The 21,418-nt window shown below is 39.4% G+C and overlaps 3 protein-coding genes across 3 annotated transcripts in view; 2 read left to right on the top strand and 1 right to left on the bottom strand.

Moving 5' to 3' along the window:
* The first annotated feature begins 244 nt into the window (after nucleotides 1-244).
* Nucleotides 245-1,527, top strand: ubxn10 (UBX domain protein 10). The gene has a single exon (XM_006794036.2). It carries the CDS (start codon nucleotides 503-505, stop codon nucleotides 1,148-1,150), a length of 648 nt encoding a protein of 215 aa, XP_006794099.2. The 5' UTR covers nucleotides 245-502; the 3' UTR covers nucleotides 1,151-1,527.
* A 1,133-nt stretch (nucleotides 1,528-2,660) lies between these two features.
* ddx19a (DEAD-box helicase 19a) lies at nucleotides 2,661-11,742 on the bottom strand. The gene is made up of 11 exons (XM_006794037.3): nucleotides 11,495-11,742; nucleotides 11,289-11,352; nucleotides 11,017-11,203; nucleotides 10,839-10,931; nucleotides 7,621-7,723; nucleotides 7,394-7,508; nucleotides 7,123-7,300; nucleotides 5,013-5,250; nucleotides 4,050-4,212; nucleotides 2,863-3,054; nucleotides 2,661-2,771 (listed from the first exon to the last, which is right to left on the bottom strand). The coding sequence occupies exons 1-11, from the start codon at nucleotides 11,702-11,704 to the stop codon at nucleotides 2,710-2,712; spliced, it is 1,605 nt and encodes a 534-aa protein (XP_006794100.3). The 5' UTR covers nucleotides 11,705-11,742; the 3' UTR covers nucleotides 2,661-2,709.
* A 2,895-nt stretch (nucleotides 11,743-14,637) lies between these two features.
* The window catches only part of vwa5b1 (von Willebrand factor A domain containing 5B1), a 36,733-nt gene continuing 29,952 nt past the window's right edge, over nucleotides 14,638-21,418 (top strand). Inside the window, exons 1-6 of the mRNA XM_087834096.1 lie at nucleotides 14,638-14,721; nucleotides 17,785-17,941; nucleotides 18,133-18,294; nucleotides 19,321-19,540; nucleotides 19,689-19,843; nucleotides 20,609-20,740. Coding sequence (XP_087690222.1) covers nucleotides 17,803-17,941; nucleotides 18,133-18,294; nucleotides 19,321-19,540; nucleotides 19,689-19,843; nucleotides 20,609-20,740 — 808 coding nt within the window. The 5' untranslated portion in view covers nucleotides 14,638-14,721; nucleotides 17,785-17,802. The remainder of the gene's footprint in view (nucleotides 14,722-17,784; nucleotides 17,942-18,132; nucleotides 18,295-19,320; nucleotides 19,541-19,688; nucleotides 19,844-20,608; nucleotides 20,741-21,418) is intronic.

Here is a 21,418-nt window from a genome sequence, read left to right as displayed (position 1 = left end):
GATTAAGGCTAAGGATATTTTTCCTACATTATTTTATTTTAGGTAGTTTTGTGAGAACACATTATTGTTTCAGTTAGTTTTGGTTTTGATAGTGAACACTTTTTCAAACCTAATTTTAGCTTTTAGCTAACTAAACAATAAAATAAGCTTGCCACCTTCTGTTTGCATTAATGTATGAAGCTGCAGTTGCATATTTCCGACAGCAGGGGACTCCCACTCTCCAACCACAGGTCGTCAAGGCAACCAGAGTGTCATGGCAACGTTGCTGACGCTTGAGAAAGGACTTAATACCCAAACTGGGAAGTAAATCGCACAAACGCTAATTTAACTTGTTGACCAGCTACGGAAGGGTACATTTATACGTTTAACCAGTGCGATAGTTTTATTTTAAAAAAAAAGCTGTGCTCATAGCCTTTAGAACAACATAAACTTTTTTTTACTCCTTTTTGTAAAGCACTTACGCCGAAACACAGCTGGAAATCTTCAAAGCAGCGGATCTTCGATGCATCTAACAAGGCCAAAATCCTCTAAGGGGCGAAGCAGACCTGCTGTAGACAGCTCACTGCATCCAGGGGAGGCGAACAGCATCCACGGGGAGCCGGGGTCTCCTGAGTTCCGCAGGCCGGACAGAAACCTCCGCTCCCGGTCTCAGCCCGTCATGTTGCAAGCTAACCACCTGAGCCAAGAGGAAGTTTTGCACATGCTGCAGCGTACTCCTGCTGCTCCGCCACAGTCCTTAAACAAGTACAAAGTCCTTCCGTCAATAGAGAAGAGAAGGCAGTCAGAGGTGAGCCTGCACAAAGACGTGTCCAACCTTAACCTAGCAAAGGATGGTGATGATGTGACCAGGGTCTGCAGCCCCAGTGATTCAACGGCAGAAGCTGGCAGTGGCAGTTTGCTTCTTGCTGTAAGAGCTCCATGCGGAAGGAGGTTTCAGCAGCCCTTTGACCCAACACACACTCTGCTAACAGTGAAAGCCAGTGCAGAGGCCAGGTTTGGAACCAGGTATGAAGATGCTTGCATTGAGACCATGGAGGTGCCACGCAGGACCTTTAGAGACCTGCGTATGACTCTGGCACAGTGTGCCATTCCTAACAGATCCGTGCTGTGCATCTCTCAGAAAACTGACACTATGGGGGGACAGGAGTAATATGTGTTCTTTGAGGTCTGTAATTGTGCATTTTGTAGCTTCACTTGGATATCTGAACTTCACTGTGCAAAGTTTAAAAGGCTTCTTTCGCACCAATCTGTAGCCTCTAAGATTTTTAATGCCAAACTTAGCCCAATATGCACCTTACTCAAGTAAAATTAAGCTTCTCGTGCTCAGGGTCTGTCTGTGTAGCAAAAGAGATGTTTTTCTGCATTGTGTGTTCATGAACCTGCACGGAGTTGTGATTCTTCAGAGTACTTTGAGATTATATACATTTCAGGATGTATAAATAAATGTTTCATAACTCTGGAAGCTCAATGAGCAAATGGGGTTATATATTTGGAAAATAAAATATTAACTATGTTGATTCTCAAAAATGATTTAGGTGGTCTTTACGCATGTAAAAGCTCCGTTTTGCAATCTACATTTAATAAATTTTAGTATAGCTCCTTTCAATTTGTTTTTCCAAAGTGTTCATTAAAACTAACTTATCATAATCAAGTTTTATTATTAAATGAAGGAAAGTAATCTTTTGAATCATTTGATTAAATTTAAATTAATAAAATGTATTCTTTTTCAGGCAGTTCATGGCATGGGCAAGCAAGTATAACATCTTCCAAAAAATAAGTTTAATGACAAAATGGTATAAGTTTTACATTCACGTTTGCAGTATGTACCGTTTATATTTAGAGTTCAGGGTGCCTCACATCCCACTAAATGATATTTACTAGTTTAATTGCTTCAGTAAGATTTTGCAAGCTGGAATTGTACAGCCTGGTCCTGAAGGCATCATCAAAACCTTATTACTCAGGTGTACTCATTAAAATGTAAGCTATTAGAACTACGCCAAGGAACTTGGAGTTTTTCACCCGAGAACTTTTGAATCCATTTAAGTTGCTTGTGTGTTTGACTTCACAGAAATGGTAGTCAACACCAAAGTGAGTCAATTAGTCTGCTTAACTGAAAATACAGTTTTAAATTTTAAATAAAATTAAGCTCAAATGTGTTTCAACAAACTCATAATACCATTTGTGCCAACTCTGGAAAATTTATTGAAACAATCACACAGTAAAGTTAAAGGGGGAAAAAGCTATCAGGTTTCTCCCTCTGTCTCTCTTTTTATTAACTTATTTTTTAAACTTTAAGTCATCTTTTCAGCAGGCTTTAACAAGATTTTTTTTTTTAAACCCACAAAAAAACTCAGCAACATCCTCACATGAAATTATGACTCCCGCTACAGTAAGACAGGCATTTTAAACTTTTAAAATGCTTTAAGCCACTCAAGGATAATTGATCAAACTCAAGTCATGCAAACATCTATACTAACTACATTAATATTTCACTGCACAAATAAATGAAATAACACTGCAATTCAACACTCTTGTATGCTTTAAGGTGACGTCAGTGAACAAAGGCAAACAAAATCAAAGTGCAAACTTTCTGTTTTGCACAGTTAACACACGCATGCATCTGTAAACAATAAAAGTGCAAACAATAAATCCTTGGGGGAAGGGGGGGGGTCATTAACATTTTAGGCAACATGTCTGGTTGTTGCAACTTCAGCTTATCAGGTTCTCCATTTCCTCCAGATTGGAGGTGTCAAGTTTGATGATTTTCCTGTCTGTAGGTGAAAGGAAATAAAAAAAGAGGATACGTCATTAGGATCTGGATTCTCTCAATTGTATCAAGCTTGAGTAAAAAATGGAACATACTGAAATGCATCTCAATCTGTTTTATAATATCCATGCTGTGCTGGCTGTCCACCATATTAACGGCAAATCCACGACGGCCAAAACGGCCGGTACGGCCAATGCGGTGAAGGTATGTGTCATTGTCAGCATTCCCGTCCAGATCAACTGGGAGTTCGAAGTTCACCACCAAAGACACCTGTTCCACATCAATACCTGCAATCCATGTAAGCAAAATAGTAAGTGCTGATTAGGGCTGTTCGATGTAACGATATATATCGGATGACGACATAAAAACGGCTATTGTTTCATTTTACGCTATTGTTTGTTTTGTGGTGTCGCAAAATAAACTGTTTACGGCAATATTTTTTCATCGTTTTGATGGTCACTGTAGTGGCTATATTAATTTCTTAAAGTTCTCTCTTTTGCTTATATTTTATATAACCACACTACGGACGGACAAGCGCCTGTTTTTATGCATTGTCGTTAGCAACAACGACGGTATTTTCCACATAAACCTTTCACATTAAAGCTCAAGATCCTGTTGAGACTTAAAAAAAAAACAAAAAACAACTGAATCATGTGAAAGAGTATGCAGAGTATTTATGGATGAGAAGCAAAAAAGAGCCGTCAGGTGCTAAAAAATAAACCTTAGACTCAAACATTAGAACAGGCTTTTCTCCGCAGCACGCTATGTAATAAATACTCAAAGAAAACGGTGGCCGGTGCAACTTATGTCTAAAAATACATCCTTTAATGCATCGGTTAAAACACTCGACTCCAGGTACACGGCGCCCAGCTGGAAACACTTCACGCAAGTCAAGCTGCCCGAGATTCACAGAATTTACAGAAAATGTTAAATCTTTGTGATTTATATCGTTATCGGGATGATAGATGTCTTATATGAGATTTTGGTCATATCGCACAGCCCTAGTGCTGATGGACAATGACTTCAGGGATCAACAGTGGTTAAAGTGATCTACACTGGCTCACTGATAAAGAAAGTTTTTTAGACAATTTCCCCACTGATGGATTAAATAATAAACATTTTAATAAACTGAATCTGCCTCACTTTAAAATAGAAGTGTCCACCGCTAGCTCTACATTAATGGGTGCACACTTACCACCATTGGTATCAATCATTGGCAATCACGCTGACATTCCCTCCCAGAATGAGTTTATTTTAAACTCTCACTTAATAGCCTTCTTACCTCTTGAGCACACATTCGTGGTCACAAGCACTTTCTCTTTGCCGCTCCTGAAGCGTTCAATGACAGCAGCTCGCTGCTCCACTGTCATTTCACCACTTAGCAATGCCACCTGATGGCCCTCTTTGGTCAGACTTTCTGCCAGCCAGGCAGCCATCTTTCGGGTCTAAAGAAAGAGGGTAAGAAAAGAAGTTATAACCACTCATACTTACAATTTAGACACTAAGGTTTTGGGGTTTTTTTTGAGTGGGTGGGGTGGGGTGGTGCTGGTGCGTGTGTGTGTGTGTGGGGGGGGTGGGGGGTTGATGAACAGTGCTGACCAAAAGTGTTGTGCTTGTGTCACATTTCTCCCCTCAATTTTAATAGCACTCTAGTTTTCACAGTCATACTTACTTTCTACATCTCACTCACTGACATATACCAACATTTGCACCACTCAACAGGTCATTTTTAACACGGACAAGCAGGGAGAGGCGCAGGTGGGTCCTCTACATCCCATTTTCCTACACCCTGCCTGGTGCCAGGTTTGGCTGGATCACTGTTGGCTTTTTTGCTTTTTACCCCTTAGCTTTTATAGCTCATCGCTCCTTCAGCCAGGTGAGTTAAAACTGATCATTTATTAAGTGAAAAGGTCACACGAGTCTGCTTTTTCTAAGCTCCAGCTTCCTACCTAGAGCTACAAGCAGCCACAGCCTGAAAAAAAAGGATATTTCCTCTGTCAACAAAAACACCGTGTCTTGCAGCCAAATAAACTCGGGGCTCATCATACACTATTGCTCTACTACTAGTACTGGTGTATTCAGCTACACTTTATCCGTAGATTAAAATTTAGGATACTAACTTACTGACATAAAACCCTTCTTTTTGTGAGCTCTCTCCTTCTCACGAGTTACAGTGCTTTCAGTGACAAATTAAAACCATTAAATCATAGTTTTTGTTAAGCAGCTTTAAAAACACCTGACTTACCTTGCAAAAGATCATGGCCTGTGCAATGGTAAGGGCCCCGTATAGATTGCACAGTGCCGTGAACTTGTCCTCCTTCTCTTTGCAGTTAACATAGAACTGTTTGATGGTATCCAGAGTCTCCTCCTCACGCTTTAGCCGGATTATATTAGGTTCAGGAACAATTTGCTCTGCAAACCTCCACACAGAGTCCTCAAATGTTGCAGAGAAAAAGAGCATCTGACAGTTCATCGGCAGCTGTCTGCATAAGTGTGGAGACAAAGTGTGACAAAAAAAAACTTGTTTAAAGAAACAACAAAGAATGTTAAGTCATTAGACTTCTCTTTTCAGTTTATTGTTGTGTACGTTGGTATATTGAGATGGAGGAATGTTAATGTGGCTTTTGATATAACTGAAGTGTTCCCTGTAGTACATTTTTTACATTAAAAGAAACATAAGGTTCCTGAAATAAACCAGACTGATCTTAGTGGAAAGCAGAGCAGCACGTTGAAGCTGGCACTGCAGGGTTCAAAACTGTGCAAACTATTAAATGTAATTCAGAGATGGCATGTGTGAATAAAATATATTAATCAACAAAGAAAAGGCTGATAACGCCAGCAGTAAAAAATAAATTTAAAAATGACAAAGTTGTAGTTCATGGTGGAGCTGCAGCCTCTCCTCTCGCACTCACAAAAACACATGCAGCAAATCTGAGGCCTGTGACAAAGGGGATTTCCAGAGTCAAACAGAAGGGTTCATTACTGTGACTACAATTAGAATCAAAAGAGGACTGTGGTGGAATTTTTTACATTTGTGCTTCCATAACATAACACGATTAAAAGAAATCATTTTTTGTATGCTGGTCTTTAAGAGTTCCTTCCTGTGAGAACAAAGTCTCCATGTTGCTTGGCTCACATATAAAAATGTTAGCTTGCTCTTTTTGCTGTGAATCATACTTTATATACATATGAATGCTTGTATATATTATTATCAATTTCCAATTTGATGGGCCACCTGCTCAACAAGTTTAAATATGAAGTGATCTTTTCACTGACACTCAAGCAAAGAATGCTGTTTAAGAAAAAGTTAAAACGACAAGATTGTATGCAGATATAAATATAGCGCATATCATGTTAACTTGGCTGCCAGCTTACATCGTCTCTGCTCGCTCTTTAATGAGTTTTAAATGATGTGAAGTCCTCTCCATGACCCCTTTTAAACTCATCCCTGCATGCTTCAGGTTATCACACAGACACAGAGGGAAAACTGCTGTCAGCTCTCGCAAAGCATTTTGTGACATCAGATTTGAAGACTGCGTTTATCTGCACACAAGGGTTTTTATTCTAATTTGTTCTTTATTAGCTTTGTCGCCGCAAGAAGGAAATCAAAGGTGTATGGGAGGAGGTGAAAAGACTCCTCTACTCACACAGGTGGTTTAATAAACAATACTTATGTTCTCATTGTGATTTTAGGAACAAGCACTGATGCTGTAGACTAGAACAATATTTCTTCTCGTCCACCTTCACTATCATCTTGGCAATAATGCTGGCTCTTTGCAGACTGCCATGTGTGTTTAAGAGGAGAAGCTTCAAATACAACAGGATCATCTTCATTCCCGCTGTGTTATGAGACTTTGTTGAGAAAAGCACAAGTTGCCTAAGCCGAATCCTTTTTCCCACATCTCTCTCCCACAAGTAAAATTCACGTGCATGTATATTTAAGTACAAATGTGAGTGGAACGCCTGCACTGTGGCATCAACCAGTACTGTCTTCCTACTGTGTTTTCAACACCAACAACGGGTTCTGTAGTTCAGAGGTATATCTTTTATTTTTAAAACTGGCAACTGAATAAATTTTTAGTGAAGATTCGTGCCACTTTGTTGGAAATAAAGTTACTGGCCACAATAAGCCAGAAGCAGGCTAATCTACCTACTTGATGTGCTTTTGTTGGTTAAGCTGAACCTACTATGACTGATAAAATGAACTATGACATTATAGATTATGGCACCAAATACTAAGTAATTAAAAACCTGCTTCAGGTGAACTGTACTTCATGCCATATTTACCAGCCAGTGTTTGTTATTGTAAAACTCTGGAAATAAAAATATGAACATAAAGACCAAAAGGAGTGCACCTGTGGATTCGAATGCTCTGGTCCCGGTGGCCCTGGGTGGCGATCATCACATCAGCCTCATCCAGCACAAACATAGTGATCTTTTTGGGGTCAATGAGCTTGTACTTGGTACACCAGTCGTGGACTGTGCCCGGTGTACCAATGACAATCTGCTGTTGCAACTTGGCTCCTCGCTCCACTGAACACAATGCAGAGAGGCATGCAGTGAACACAGACTGGTGACTAGAAATCTTTTCTTCAGAAGAGAGTACAATTACTATCACATTCTTACTTCTATTTCCCCGAATGGCATATGCCAGCTTCACATCTGGACAAAATTTCCCCATTTGCTCAATGACTTGACCAGTCTGCAATGCGAGCTCGTACGTCGGTGCGATGCAAAGGCACTAAAAGAAAAATTTGTTTGACCTAGTGAATACATTTCAGGGTCTGATAAAAGGATACCAGCTGTCTCAAGAGATTGAAAATGCTGTGATACTCTGAAGATGTTCTGCTTACCTGAGTCCACTTATTGTCAGGGTTTACATGGCTGAGCATGGCCAGAGAAAATGCAGCAGTTTTACCTGTGCCAGACTGCGACTGTGCAATCAGATTCTGAGGTCTGAAAGCAGAAAAAAGTAGACATGAAGAAATGAATAAATCACAGAAAAACCTGATGTGCTGAAGCTTTGAAAGGTTTTTTTTTAAATTTTGACTGCTTTGATTTTTTTTATCATTACAACAGGACAAAAGTCCATTAAAAAATAATCACTACCTAAAGTTTTATTAAGTAAAAAACATACCCCATATCCTCAAGCCTCACCTCCTGAAGCCAGGGTTCCAACACACAAAAATGTGCACAAACATGTGTATTTACTCCCACCATTGTTTCAATTATTTGTTGTCAGCAGATTAGACTTGTGACACTTTCATCGCGTAACAGCTGACAACAAGCTGACTAAACAACAACAAGCTATTATAGGCTTACAAAATTATGCCTGCTAATGTTGGGCTTGAGTGTCCTATAATTCACCATTTCCTACTGATAAACAGTTGTATTACATTTCCACATCTTATGGGAGATTATACGCCAAGTGTCCCAGTCCAACAGCGCTGAATTCGTCAACATCGGCTAACAGCATTTATCAGAGGCAAAAAAGCAGTGCTGTCACAATACTAGAATTCAAAGTCAATACCAATACCCAGGAAATTATTCGATACCATTATTTAACGCCACACACAAGATTTTGACCCCATCCTGCAACACCATTAATAATGGCAAAGAGATCATAACTTGAAAAAGTTCATTTGTTACATTTTCAACTAATCTTCCCAATAAATTAGATTTAACAAAATAAGTATTTGAGATTACATTTAGAGGTTTTATTCATTTTCAAAATTATTTAAAGCATTTAATCACAGATCGAAGGTAAAATATATTTTAGAACCTACTAATAAACAACAGGTACAAACAACACATTAGCTAACACATCTAAATCGTTTTATTATTGTAGAAGAAGAGCATTATAAAAAAAAGTTACAAATGAACTTTGGATATTAGTTATGCCAAAATAAAAATAAAAAATAAACATCAGAAGCACTAGCAGCAGCATCAGCCTTCTTTCCTCGCAGACTAACGTCCACACAGCTGTGAAAAATGTTATGCTTTGCTTTACAACTTCATATCAGATAGACAGGTGCTGCTGTCTTTTAAGACCTGGCTAACTGTGGGGGGTCGGGGGGAGCTCCTAACATCAGAACCAACAACCACCTTTATATATAAATAAAGTAAAAACAATATAAAAGACTAATAAGGGCAGAAAAGTATGTATGTCCAGTTGACCAGTCACATACAGTTATGGTAGCAGGTATAAATTTTGGGGCATTGTACACTATATGCAAAAAAGAAAATTAATGGTTGTTCTTTTATAGATAATTGTGAAGCTTTTATGCAGCCATGACACTAAACAAGTATTTTATTCTTTTTTCTCAACTCGGTCATTTAATTTTCCATGATTTGCTGGTTTGGAAGTCTTAAAAATAGAAGCAAACTTGGGGGTGAATTGTCAAGCTGTGCCCTTAATGACTTTTTGCATCTGTATGAGCTTCTCAAAGGCACAGATCATCGTTTTGGAACCTCAGCTTCTCTTACATGTTGAGTTCCAGATGTTTCAATCAGGTTTAGTCTCCCAAAGGCAGCAGAAGTAGATCCAGCCTGTTATTTACTCCATCTGCTCTTGTTTTTAAGAAACATTTTAAACAGTTGTCTTCCATTAATTGTGGCAACAGTGGGAGATATTTGGATCATGTACTTTGTTTTTTTCATGGCCAACTGTATGTATGCATTTTGCTGGACTGTCTGTACAGCATTTGTTAATTTAAGGTTCCTATATGTAAGGATCTTTTAAAGAGTAATTAAATATTTAAATATTAATAAAATAGTGCTAAAACTGTTTGGCATAAGGCACCGTTATAAATGAACACAAGTGTGACATCCACACACATCTTTAAGATGAAAAAAGGCAAATGGTTAATATTTTTCTGAAATAAATAACTTAAAATTGCTGTTAAATACATCTCTTAGAATATTTATCAAGTTAATTGTTTTGGCACAAATTCAAAAGGAGTGAATATGAACTCACAGCTATGCCAGCACAATGGGCAGCTAGCCAACTAGCATTACCCAGCATGTCTTTTGGTGGTGTAATTTTCTAAGTGAGCAATTATCAGTATTAAAAATACGTAATTTATTTTTTTTTTTTTAAATCACTATGCCCCATGTTTCCCCTGATGAAGTGTGTTAGTTTTAAGTTATTAATTGTTGTAATCTAGTAATTTATTTATTTCATATGATTAGAAAAGTGAGAGAAAAATACATTTAACACAGGACCCCACAGGAACCGTTTCTCAGCCCTACTAGTGGTCAATAATGCAAAATACACAATAATGTAAACCACTTAAAAAAACCACATTGCACGTTTTTTCTCGCCACTGGAAATTATGACTGTACGCCCTTAACACCATTTGTTGAGATGACAGCAAAGAGATGTCCATTCAAGTCCCATTATTGTCAACCTGATCATTTACTGAGAAAAAAAAACTACTATAAATTTTAAAAGAGCACACTACTGTAACATTTATGAATTTAAAACAGACAGATACTTGGGATTCTCCCCTCAAACAACTAATAAATCAAACAGATTTCTCCCTTCGCTACTAAAACAGATGACTAAAAATCTGACTTATTATAGTGTTGCATTTTCTAACTAGTAGTCATTTTCCTTTTCCATTCATTTTCTTCCGCTTATCAGGGTCATGGCAGGGCTGGAGCCTATTCAAGCTACCACTGGGCGAGAGGCAGGGTACACCCTGGACAGGTTACCAATATGAGGCAGGGTTAAAACAGCATTAGTCCCATTTTCATATTGTTTTCAACTGAATTTGCCATTTCAGTTTAGTTTTTATTGTTTTGATGTTCGGATACTTGTCAGAGGCAAGATCTAAGAGGTTCAGAATAGCAAATACAATAAAACAACACTTTGAGAAGGCAGCTTACTCATTATCACTCACGGCCTCATATAATTAACAAGAATCTCCACCAGAGCCTCACCAAGCTCAACAAATTGGACAAAACAAACAAACACTAAAATTAAATGGAATTCCCTTGTATCTTTGAACTTCATGTAAATCAACAAATAGAAATTTGAAACATAGTTTTTTTTTATAAATGGACTTACGGCTGTGCCAACATCATAGGCAAAGCGTTTTCCTGGATCCTTGATGGTCTGTTAAAGCCCATATTGTACACCCCCTTCAGCAACTCAGGCTTCCTATTAAAAATACAAAATAAGGTAATTTTATAAAGGTAACACACAAAGCGAACGAGCATGATGGAAGTTTTCCTTGCAGACTCACAGTCTCAGCTCCTCAAAGGTCTTCACCGAGTACAGTGGAGAGTTGGGGTCCGCCTGCAGGACCTCCACCTGGTTTCTGTTCCTCACCAGTGAGCGGCGGATTAGTTTGTTCAGCAGAGACTGCTCGGCCAGGTTGACTCGCTCCTCTCCCCAGCCTCCATTTCCGGCCTTCACGGGCATGATATTCCCTACACAGGTGGCAATACCATCATAAGTTAGCAGTTAATTTAGTTAGATGTGATTTTAAGGAGGAAAAACGAATAGTTAAGTTACCGTTTATGTCTCCTATCATGTTGCGTGGACCACGAACTCCACTGACTTTTTTGGAAAAGTCAAGCTGGTGAAAAAAACAAAATATGTTTGAATTTTTTTTGGCGCAAATAACGCAGCAGTGACAGCGAAGTCAGCGTTAAGCTAGCTAGTTAGCCCGCGTTTTGACCCAACAGTTTGGAAGTTGTTGGGTAACCTTTAAAAGTTACCTGTGAGGATGTAGCCTCCTGAACATCCACTGCAGCTGCCCAAGAGTTTTGGGACATTTTCAGGCAGTTTTTGTGTAGTTTTTTTTCGAGACGAGCAACCTTTTTTCTTTTTGTGCAAAAGTTTGATGTCAGCATGAGCGATGTGCGTGAGCGCGCCGCTGTCCCGACCTGAACCAACCGCAACCTGCTGCTGGACCACGCGTGTCGCATTCACAAGCGTTGGAAATATTGACTATATTAAAACTTCAGCCCACAGACGCAACTAATCAAAGCAACAACAAGCTGAACAGTGGTGCTTTCGCAGCGTTTCGTTTTGAAGGCAATTCTTTGACGTTTCTTTAGGTGAAATGTGTGACAGAGCTTTTAATCAAGTTCCATCCACAGATAGTTTATAATGTGATAAATATTTATAATAACTGCGTCATTTTCATATTTATTTTTGTGTGATACAAGAAAGTAATATTTTCCACAAGTTTGCAGAAACATTTCGTTTGTTTGTTTTGAACTTTTAACGCTTAAATACAAGCGACGTTACATTTACGCACTTTCTGAGTGATACGTGAATGCACCACACTGAACTTACTGACACACCCTTCATAGAAGACGCAACCAATTACTGCGCATCGACAGGTATTTTACATTTTATCACTTAAACTGCTAAGTGCAAAAATACAGCACTTTATAATGTAAACGTGTGTTTACATACGTAATGTTTTAGTGCTAGTTTACTAAATGCGACTATTTTAATGTAAATTAACATTCATTATTTTCAAGCTAAGGTTCGTGTTAAAGTTAAAAAATAGATGGCAACGCACTACATGTTTAAATTTAATTAAAATATTTTCTAAAGAGCCATATTTTCTAAAGATCCTTGTTAAATTAATGTTAATTTAATCCGTATAGGCTATTAAGGGCACTTCAAGCCACTTAAATTTACATGTTTCTATTAAAGGGTTTTTTTCACACAGAAACGACCGTAAAGCGAGTCTGCAGTTACCAATTATATGCACTTTGGTTTACAAATTACTTGTGTTTTTGATAAATTGCTTTTTCACGAGCCCTACTACAGACTGGCAACCTGTACAGGGTGTACCCCATCACTTGTCCTATGGCAGCTGGGATAGGCTCCCAGGGACTTCCATTCAGCCCCAGTGGATGAATGGAAGAGGGTGAATGAATGGATGGATGATTTCTCAAGCGTCTTCAAAAAGTTTAGAAACCACAGAGAAAGTTGTAGCACAAGACCAAAAAATCCCTGTGTCACAACTTTTAAGCTGAAATTAAGGCATTTTGTTTTTATTTCTGCTTAATAAACAGCAAATTAATGCTTTCATCTTTCTGTCGATTGACAAATTCACTTATCACTTACACTCTAATACACAGCAGCTAAATTTGGCAGCTGCTTGTGGCAAAAGAAAGACTTCAGCGGTATAAAATGCATCAAATGTTAATGAGAAATTCCCGTCCAGGAGTTAATAACATGCTTAATTATCTTGTGTGTGTAACCGGTGTGTTCCTGCGTTGTGTCTGACAATGGAAGGTAAAAAGAAAGACCTCCAAGTAAATAACTTGCCCCCTCACGCTCCTATAACCAAATATAAATAGTTGGGACGAGGGTTAGCTCAACCCACTACACTTTCCAAGCTAGCCAGAATGGTCTCTTCATGCTAGCATTAACGGTGCCTGTACACATATGCGGCACACACGTACCACATATTCACAGCATCTAGTAAAGACAGCGGTAATGATGGTAATAATGAACTAAAACACATAATCAGAAACATCAGGGTAGATGCAGATATAATGTTGGAAAATTAATGACACCAACCTCTCCCACAGGGGAATTGTAGAAAAGGGGAGAGGCCAAAGTGGTACCCCAAATTTATAGGGTTGCACCAAAGAGGAAGAACAAAAGGATGAGGAGGGGCTCTAACTGATAATGAAGATAATTACAGGTTTGTAGGTCCTAAAAGTCAAGTATACCAGGAACAGTTTGGGGTTTAGAACACATTTTGTGTAATTATAACAATATGTAATTTATGACCCAGTTACATGTGTGAGATGGACGAGTCCTCTAATTCATGAGTCAGTCATTTAAATAATTATTCAGTGCAAAACTAGAGACGGTTTTATCAGCTTCTCAAGTGTGAGGATTTGCCTATTTTTTTGGTATCTTGTGTCTTTAGCCAAAATAAGCAACCAACATTTGGGATTTTCTGACATCTTATAGATCAAACGATTAACTGAAGGATTAATCAAGTTAAAAGATGACAGAAGCAGTTTTTATTTTTGCAAAAGAAAAGCTCTGGATTGACGTGGGGTTTTCCTTTACCATTCATGCCATGTGGCTGTGAGAAATAGAGAAAGAGAGGTCGAGAAACAGATAGAAAGGAAAGCACGAGGGAAGGGGTGAGGAGGAGGGAGCTTTATTGGCTGCAGGTTAATTCAATTTGGAAGCGGATGTTGAGTTTCAGCCAACCCACACGCACACACGCACACAGACAACGATCTACATGTTTGCAACTATAGTAAAATGATTTTATAATGACATATTAATTGTCATGGTAACCTCAAGCAGAAAACAGATGGATATAACCGAGTGATCGCAAAACAGAGAGACAGCCAAACGCCCACACTGGATTAAAAACATTAAGGGCTTTCCAATCGCACCACAGGAGAGATTCTAGGTGATATGAGGGAGACCTGTAACGCTGTATTTCCCACCTGTCTGCTCCTGGTGTTACAGTACATGTCAGTCACTGATCTCATGTTATTAAAGAGGATACCTAACACACTGTCATCGAGGGCTTGAATGAGTGGGTGGTGCTTTGAATGGGGATGGGAAGGGGGATGTTTGGACCCTGTGTCTCAGACCCTCTCTCTCTTTCTGTCTGTCTATCTCTGAAACTCCAGCGTCCACACAGTCAAGAAGAGGAGGAGGAGGAGGAAGAGGAGGAGAGAATAAATGAAACAGTTTTTGCAACCACATGTTGCTGATTGAGCCGCTGCAGCAGCTACCCTTCCTTTTCTTGTGGCCGCTGCATGTGTAGTTTCCACCACCTGTGGCCACACTCCTATTTCCTCTACGCCACAGAGAGAGAACAAAAAAGGGGCATCTGAGAGAGGTGGAGGAGGAGGATATCTTTCACGACAAGTGGACTTCTGATAGAGAGAAAAAGAGAGAGCGAGAAGGAGCTTACTGCATGCCAAGTTAACGCAAATGAAAGGTAAGATAATGAGAGATCAAAAAAAAGGGGGATCTGCATATCAGATATGTTTTCATGCTGCAGAGTGTCTCTCTGACGGCCCACATCTCAAACAAGCCTGTCATTTGTTTTGAATGAAGAAAAAAGGTCAGCCAGTGTGATGATGATTAAAACTGCCAGTGCCGCGTCTCAGTGTAAACAGACTGCGTTTCAACAGGTGGTTTTCCACAGCATCCGCTCTCTGATTCGACACTAATGAGTTCAGAGGACGCTTGCATTGCTGATAGAAAATGTTCAGAGTTGATGGCAAACCCCAGAGTGTGGCAGTAAGATTCATGCGAGTGAGTCAACCAGGAGAGAAGCATCCTGGGACTGCCACTTTTTAACACTAATTACTATAAACTGAGGACCCTAAAGAGAAAGATGCTCACTAAGTGCACTGAAGTGAAGCTTTTTAAATTGACTTTTGAAGAATAAGAACCTATTTCATGACAGTAATGCTTTATTTCCAAGTAACTTGTGATTTTATAAATATACGTTGATGTGATTTCTCCTTGTAGTGTTTCTTATATTGACATTTCAATAACAGAAAATGAATCTTTTGCAGTCTTGATTTTTCACTTTCTAATCTATAGAGTGACATATATGTATGTATGTATGTATAAAAATATCTATCTATCTATCTATCTATCTATCTATCTATCTATCTATCTATCTATCTATATGTGTGTGTGTATTCCTTCTCAGTCAGTGGTTTACTGAGCACATGATGGCAGTGTTGAGACAGATGAACAGAAATGCATCTCTGACCTTTTCCTCGCAATAAACAACCATGTGGCGCCTTAAAACCTAGTTGGACAATTTCAAATACTGATCAAATCTGTTTTGTGATTCTCACGGGCGTCCAATGTAGTCAGAGAGTGTGGATGTTGTGCCTGAAGTTTGAATTTACTTAATTTTTATACGATTTTATGGTTTGTGTGACCAAAAAGTGCAATCAGCCCCTCTATCACAAATGAATGCACACTTGGAGACGTTACTGGTCAGTCTGCAGGCAAGCAAGCAGAGCTGTCTCTATGGATATTGCTTTCGTCACAATGCTTCCCATCAAGCCTGTGCTAAGCTCTGGTCATGCAGCAGATGCAGACCCTTCACAGCGCATAACCAAGATTTCTGGTGGAGGAGACACCATTAACAATGAAGCACAGCCCAAAAGAAACACAATTTTATTGAATACTTACTTAAATAATTAGCAGCGCTGTTTCCTTTTGCGAGTATATTTAAAGCATGTGAAATTTCTTTTTTCATGTCTCATAGCACACAATGCAGTTCCCTGTCTTCTCCAGCTACAGCGTATCAGTGTTGTGTTGCAAAAAATGATGGTGCTTTAATTGTGTTCTGCTGCTGACCTTTTCCTGAAATGTCCTAAACACTTGTGCCAATTTACCTTAGGCTTTGTGTTTTTGCATCCTATCAAAAAAAAAGAAAAAGAAAAAAGAAGAAGCTCCGATCATGTAAAAAATGTGCTGTACTGAACTGACATCTAGGTAGCCCCTTTCAGATCTAGTTTTTAGTAAGAATCTGTGATATGTTTTAGTGTTACTGCTGGGAAAGCAAGCAATAAAATATAAGATTAGAACAAAGATAACAATAGAGAGGACACCAAAGCGTTCAAATTTGAGACATAATACAGAAATATATGTTCTAGCTTCATATTGGTCAAATCTTGGCAGCTACAACCAAATTGAGCTATAGATGTAAGAACTTTTATAATTATTTAACAAGGCTGCACATGCTAACTAGCAGTATATGCATTTGCTAGTGGCAGCTAGCAGCTAATTGACTTAATTGACTTGTTACTGTTGTAGCTAACAGAAGCCAAGTTCCTAAATTCGGGAAATTCCATCATGACATTAATAATACAAGGTTTTTTTTTTAATTTCAACCTTAATAACAATAGTTCAGATTTTAAGTTTCAAGTTTTTCTGTTATATTCACATACCTAAGGAGCCCCGCAGGGGACATGGGAGAAAAAAAAATTAAGACGGCTTTTGCGAGATCTCGCAAAACAAACTCGGGATCTCGCAAAACTTTTGCGAGATCTCACAAAACAAACTCGGGATCTCACAAAACTTTTGCGAGATCTCGCAAAAGTTGAATTCCAACAATGGCGGCAGCTACTTAGTTGTAATATTACTCTTTCTGGGTCACAAAATACACTTTTAAGATATTTTGAGGCGTGAATGTAGTTGTGTAAACGCCAGATACCTGCTCGGTTTATAAGACATCACATATTTGCAAAAGTGCTCCGACATTTTCAGAGATCTGACACCCACTAGCTCGAAGCTAACGGGAGGTCAAGACCTACTACAGCCGGGAGGAACACCGCTTTCCCGGCACATCGTGCCTCGACCTCCCGGTTGGCTTCGAGCTGGCGGCCTCCAAAGAATGCGGCTAAAACTTTTGCGAGATCTCGCAAAACTTTTGCGAGATCCCGAGTTTGTTTTGCGAGATCTCGCAAAAGTCCGTCTTAATTTTTTTTTCTCCCATGTCCCCTGCGGGGCTCCGTACATACCACTGGAATATCATTAGCAGTAATTAAATAGTTAATATAGTTAAGTGAATACATGTCTATGTACATATACATTCCTATATATTTACAAACACTTAAGGGGACTTTGTTTTTAAAGTGACTCTAACCGTACAATGAGTGTATAAAGAATAGAGACTGGAATAAAGGTCAAGAGAGGCAGTGGGCAAGGGTCCAGCAATTTCAGTACAAGTGCAAGGTATTTAGATTTTCAGCAGCTCAGTAGCCAGATGGCTTGCTGGTAGAAACTGTCCATCATCATCAGTACAGGAGTATCAAGCAGATCTTGATGCTCCTGTATGAGTCAGTCACATCCATACCTTGCTAGGGTTTTCTAGCTTCAAATGACCAAAGGGGAGATTTGAAAATGCTAAGCTTCAATGTCCATCTATTTTATTACTACATTGCACATAGATATATGTACACACTTACATACCTAATTCTCCCCATTTGCAAATGTTTTATGACTGATGAATGTTTTCTTTTCACACCAGCATCCTAAAACCACCACAATGCCTGGACTCATTAACAAGGAGAACCGGGGCGCTCTGCCACTCAGTGTGTCTGACATCAGTTCCTGTGTCAGGGGTTACACTTTGGCTCTGACAGCTTCTATGACCTATGAAAATATTGAGGATCATGCAATTGAAGGTGAGCGAGACTCATTTGTCACTTCAGTAATTTGATGGCTCACCACTTTCGGCCAATTTAGATTAACCGCATGCTCTTTTAGGCACTTGTAAAATTCATCATTATCGACTGAATAGGAAATGCTTGGTTGGTGTGTCTGGATAAAGCTCTTCCTTATTTTTGTTTTGTGTCTCTCTCTTACTGTCTTTTAGGGATCTTCATTTATCCACTGGAGGAAAATTCTATTGTTGTAGGCTTCGAGGCTATGATATCTAGTCAGATTATAACACTTCAGATCAAAGACAAGGCAAAAATCGACGACTGTTATGTGGATTGCTGCGGCACTTCTAATGGAGCTCTCCAGAGTGGCAGCGGTAAGACCAAGCAGCTCTAATCAATACTGTTATATTAGCAAAAGATCAAATGAGATGAGTGAAAGTTAAAGGTGTTCAAGTTGAGGAAACCACTGAGAAACGTTACTCCAGTCTGCAACTCCCTGCCAGCTTTGTGGAGTGGTTTAGGCTCGTTTATATCTTTGAATTGGTTTCACAGCTGCAGTTAGAGGGTGTGTTTCGTTATCTTTCAGAAACCCCACAGTTTCCTCTTTGGTAATCCCTACCAGATGATGCCAGAGCAGCTAAAAGCCAGATATTTCCCTCGGGAGCTGGTGGAGACCAAAGCAGAGTAGTTATTGGATTCAAGTCATTAGACCTCCAAAAAACAAAATAAGATCAAAGTATATCAGTCATGTCACCACAAGGGGTAGTACTTAACCTGTCAGGCCCTGTGAAATATGCATGGTACAATATTTGCTTTTGCTCTGCAGGGAGCTTGCTGCCGTCAACAAATGGGCTTCATGTGCATTAGCATGTATGAGGGGACACAGAATTTACCATGTAACAGTGGATGTAGGATCCAGCTTTGTACTAAGCATGGGAAGTCAGTTTACGCTCCACCCAGCTGCTTCAAGTTTGATCATTCTTTGCTTAGATAACAGAAAAGATTTCTGGTCTCCTTTTTTTCTCCATTGATGATCAAGTGAAGCAAACTGCGTCATTACTTGAAAAAACAAAACAAAACAGAGATACTGAAAGTGACTGACATTCAATTTTGAAGTAACCCTAAAGATTTTTCAATGCTGAGCTTTAGGATTGTGCTTAAAGTCCTGTGCTTAGGAAAGGTGTACATTGCCCCAAAGCTTGTAAAAGGTCAGGGAGTCAAGAGACATAAGTGAGATTTTATACATCAATCAATCAAAAGAAAGAAAGAAAAAAGAGATAATTCAAGAAAGTAATTTGTTGTAAGAAAACGGTTGAACAGTTTTGTTTAATATTTTATACATGCAGGATCATAGTTACTGTGGTTATAGTTTAAAAATCTGCTGTTTCCTCTTCTAACAGGACACATAGTGATGGATGAGGATTTTGAGAGGACCGTGTTAGTAGTTAACCTTGGGATCATCCCTCCCATGGAGACGGTCCACATTTTGGTCAGTACCTCCTCTGAGCTTTCCACTCTGCCAAGTGGGGGCATCAGAGTCTCATCTCCACCTGTGTGTACGCCCCGGGTGCAGAGGTCCATCAACGAGGAACAGGGACTGTCCCCAAACTTCTCCAGAACGTAAGAAAGTTGAAGAACAGCAGAAATCACTGTCTGGTTGGCTTAAGATGGTATATTTCTAAATGGCATCTGGCACTTTAGGCTCTTTAAACTCCAGTTCTCATACTTCTATATGGTTTTAACATATCTATAATTTTCCCACTTTTAGGCGGGACAGACAGACCTCTGCTTCAAGTCCTCATGACCAAACTCCCAACACACCTCAGCTTTGGTTGGCTTTACTGCTGGAGGAGGAGGCCATCAACTCCATGGACTATGAGTTTAATTTCCAGCTTGAGATACGAGCTCCCTATCTCCTCGCAGGTCCGTCAAATTTCTCTCTTGAGAATTTCTTGAAAGTGCATCTGTCTGCAGTAAGAAGCAGCACATTAAGACGATTACTGCAGTGAAGTGTGAAAAACACGTGTTTGCAGAGATTTGATCCTGCTATATATTTTCACCGACTCTTCTAAAAGCGGGGAGCTAGCATGGATTTTTTCTAGTACCAGCAATTCTGAAGCTCTCGAATGAGCCTACAAATATTAAAATATCAAGTGGGCACTAATGCTTGACTAAGCTTGTGTCTCACCATAAAGTTCTGAGATATCTAGTTAAGACTAACTAGATATCGCTGGTTTTGCTGGTTTCATTGTGGTTTTTTTGTTTTCTATTTTTTTATCATCCTGGGCTAAACTTAAGTCTCATGAATGAAGCTTCATATTTAATTTACAGATTTGAAATTAGTACAGTTCTCTTATTATGTACTGTAAGTATTAAAAGAGAACAAATTGACCATTATTATAGGCAGGCGACCAAATTAAGCTCTGGACAGTTCCGGCGGATCTGCTAATCTCAGCCAACATTAGCTGATGGCTCAGCAGGTACCGCTGTGCACATCCATTTGGCAAGTTACATAGCCCTCTATTTAAGCTGCTGTAGTCTGCCTACAGTTGCAGCACATCTGCAGGCCTGCTTTCATGCTCTACCTGACTTAATATGTTTTGCTACTGAAGATGTTCTGTTCTTTAGTGGCTTCAGTTTAGAGGACTAACAACTTATTTGATCTGCTGTGGATGACGCTCTGTGCAGGTGTGGAGAGCCCTTCTCACGCCATCCGAGCTGATGCAGATCCTCTGGCCCGCTCTGCTACCAGCATTGTAATCACTCTGGCAGACAAGTACACTTATGACTACCCGGTCGTAATCCTAATCTACCCAAGCGGTAAGTTTTCAACTTAAAAACAGCCCCGCAATTTTGTTCTTCCACCCTCAAGTAAAACAAAACCAAAAAGGAGTTACTTCAGCTCTGTGAGACTTTTACTGCAGCCCATAATAAGATCAGTGAAAAGGTGATTCACTGCCTCACGTTGTGTTTGTGAGTGCCTCTTCAGGAAAAAGGTCTTCTGTTATTAATGTATGACATGCCAGTAGAGCCAGACTCTGCCGTGTGGGTGGGTATTGTCAGTTTTCTGGTTCTTGTATTTTCCTCACCGTTGTCTTACCCTGCAGTGTGTGTGTGGGCCGTTTGTCTCCCAAAGGGAGGAACGAGCCCCGCTCAAACTGATCCAATAGGCCTCTTATGAAGGCTTTGTTCACAAACAGACCTGCGGCCAGAGTCGGGCAATTTAATTCATCTCATACGAGTGCTGCAGTTTCAATAACAACATGGACGCTCAGCCAGACCAGAGAGATGGAGGAAATTGAGGTGCAGTAGGAAAAGAGGAACAGTTGGGTTTCATCATCAGCTTGGTTGATTAGTTGCCTAATTGTGTCAACTTATTGCTGAGTTTCTGAAAGGATCAACCTTTAAATGTAAGGATTTTAATATTTCATGTATAGGAAATTAATATCTGATTTATGACCAGAGAAAAATGCATATTAATAAAAATCATAAGGAATT

Source organism: Neolamprologus brichardi, chromosome 20, assembly GCF_056152115.1.
Source record: "Neolamprologus brichardi isolate AB-2024 chromosome 20, ASM5615211v1, whole genome shotgun sequence".
Lineage (NCBI taxonomy): Eukaryota > Metazoa > Chordata > Actinopteri > Cichliformes > Cichlidae > Neolamprologus > Neolamprologus brichardi.
Note: the sequence above shows the minus strand (reverse complement) of the source record. Positions and strands in the feature narration are given on the sequence as shown.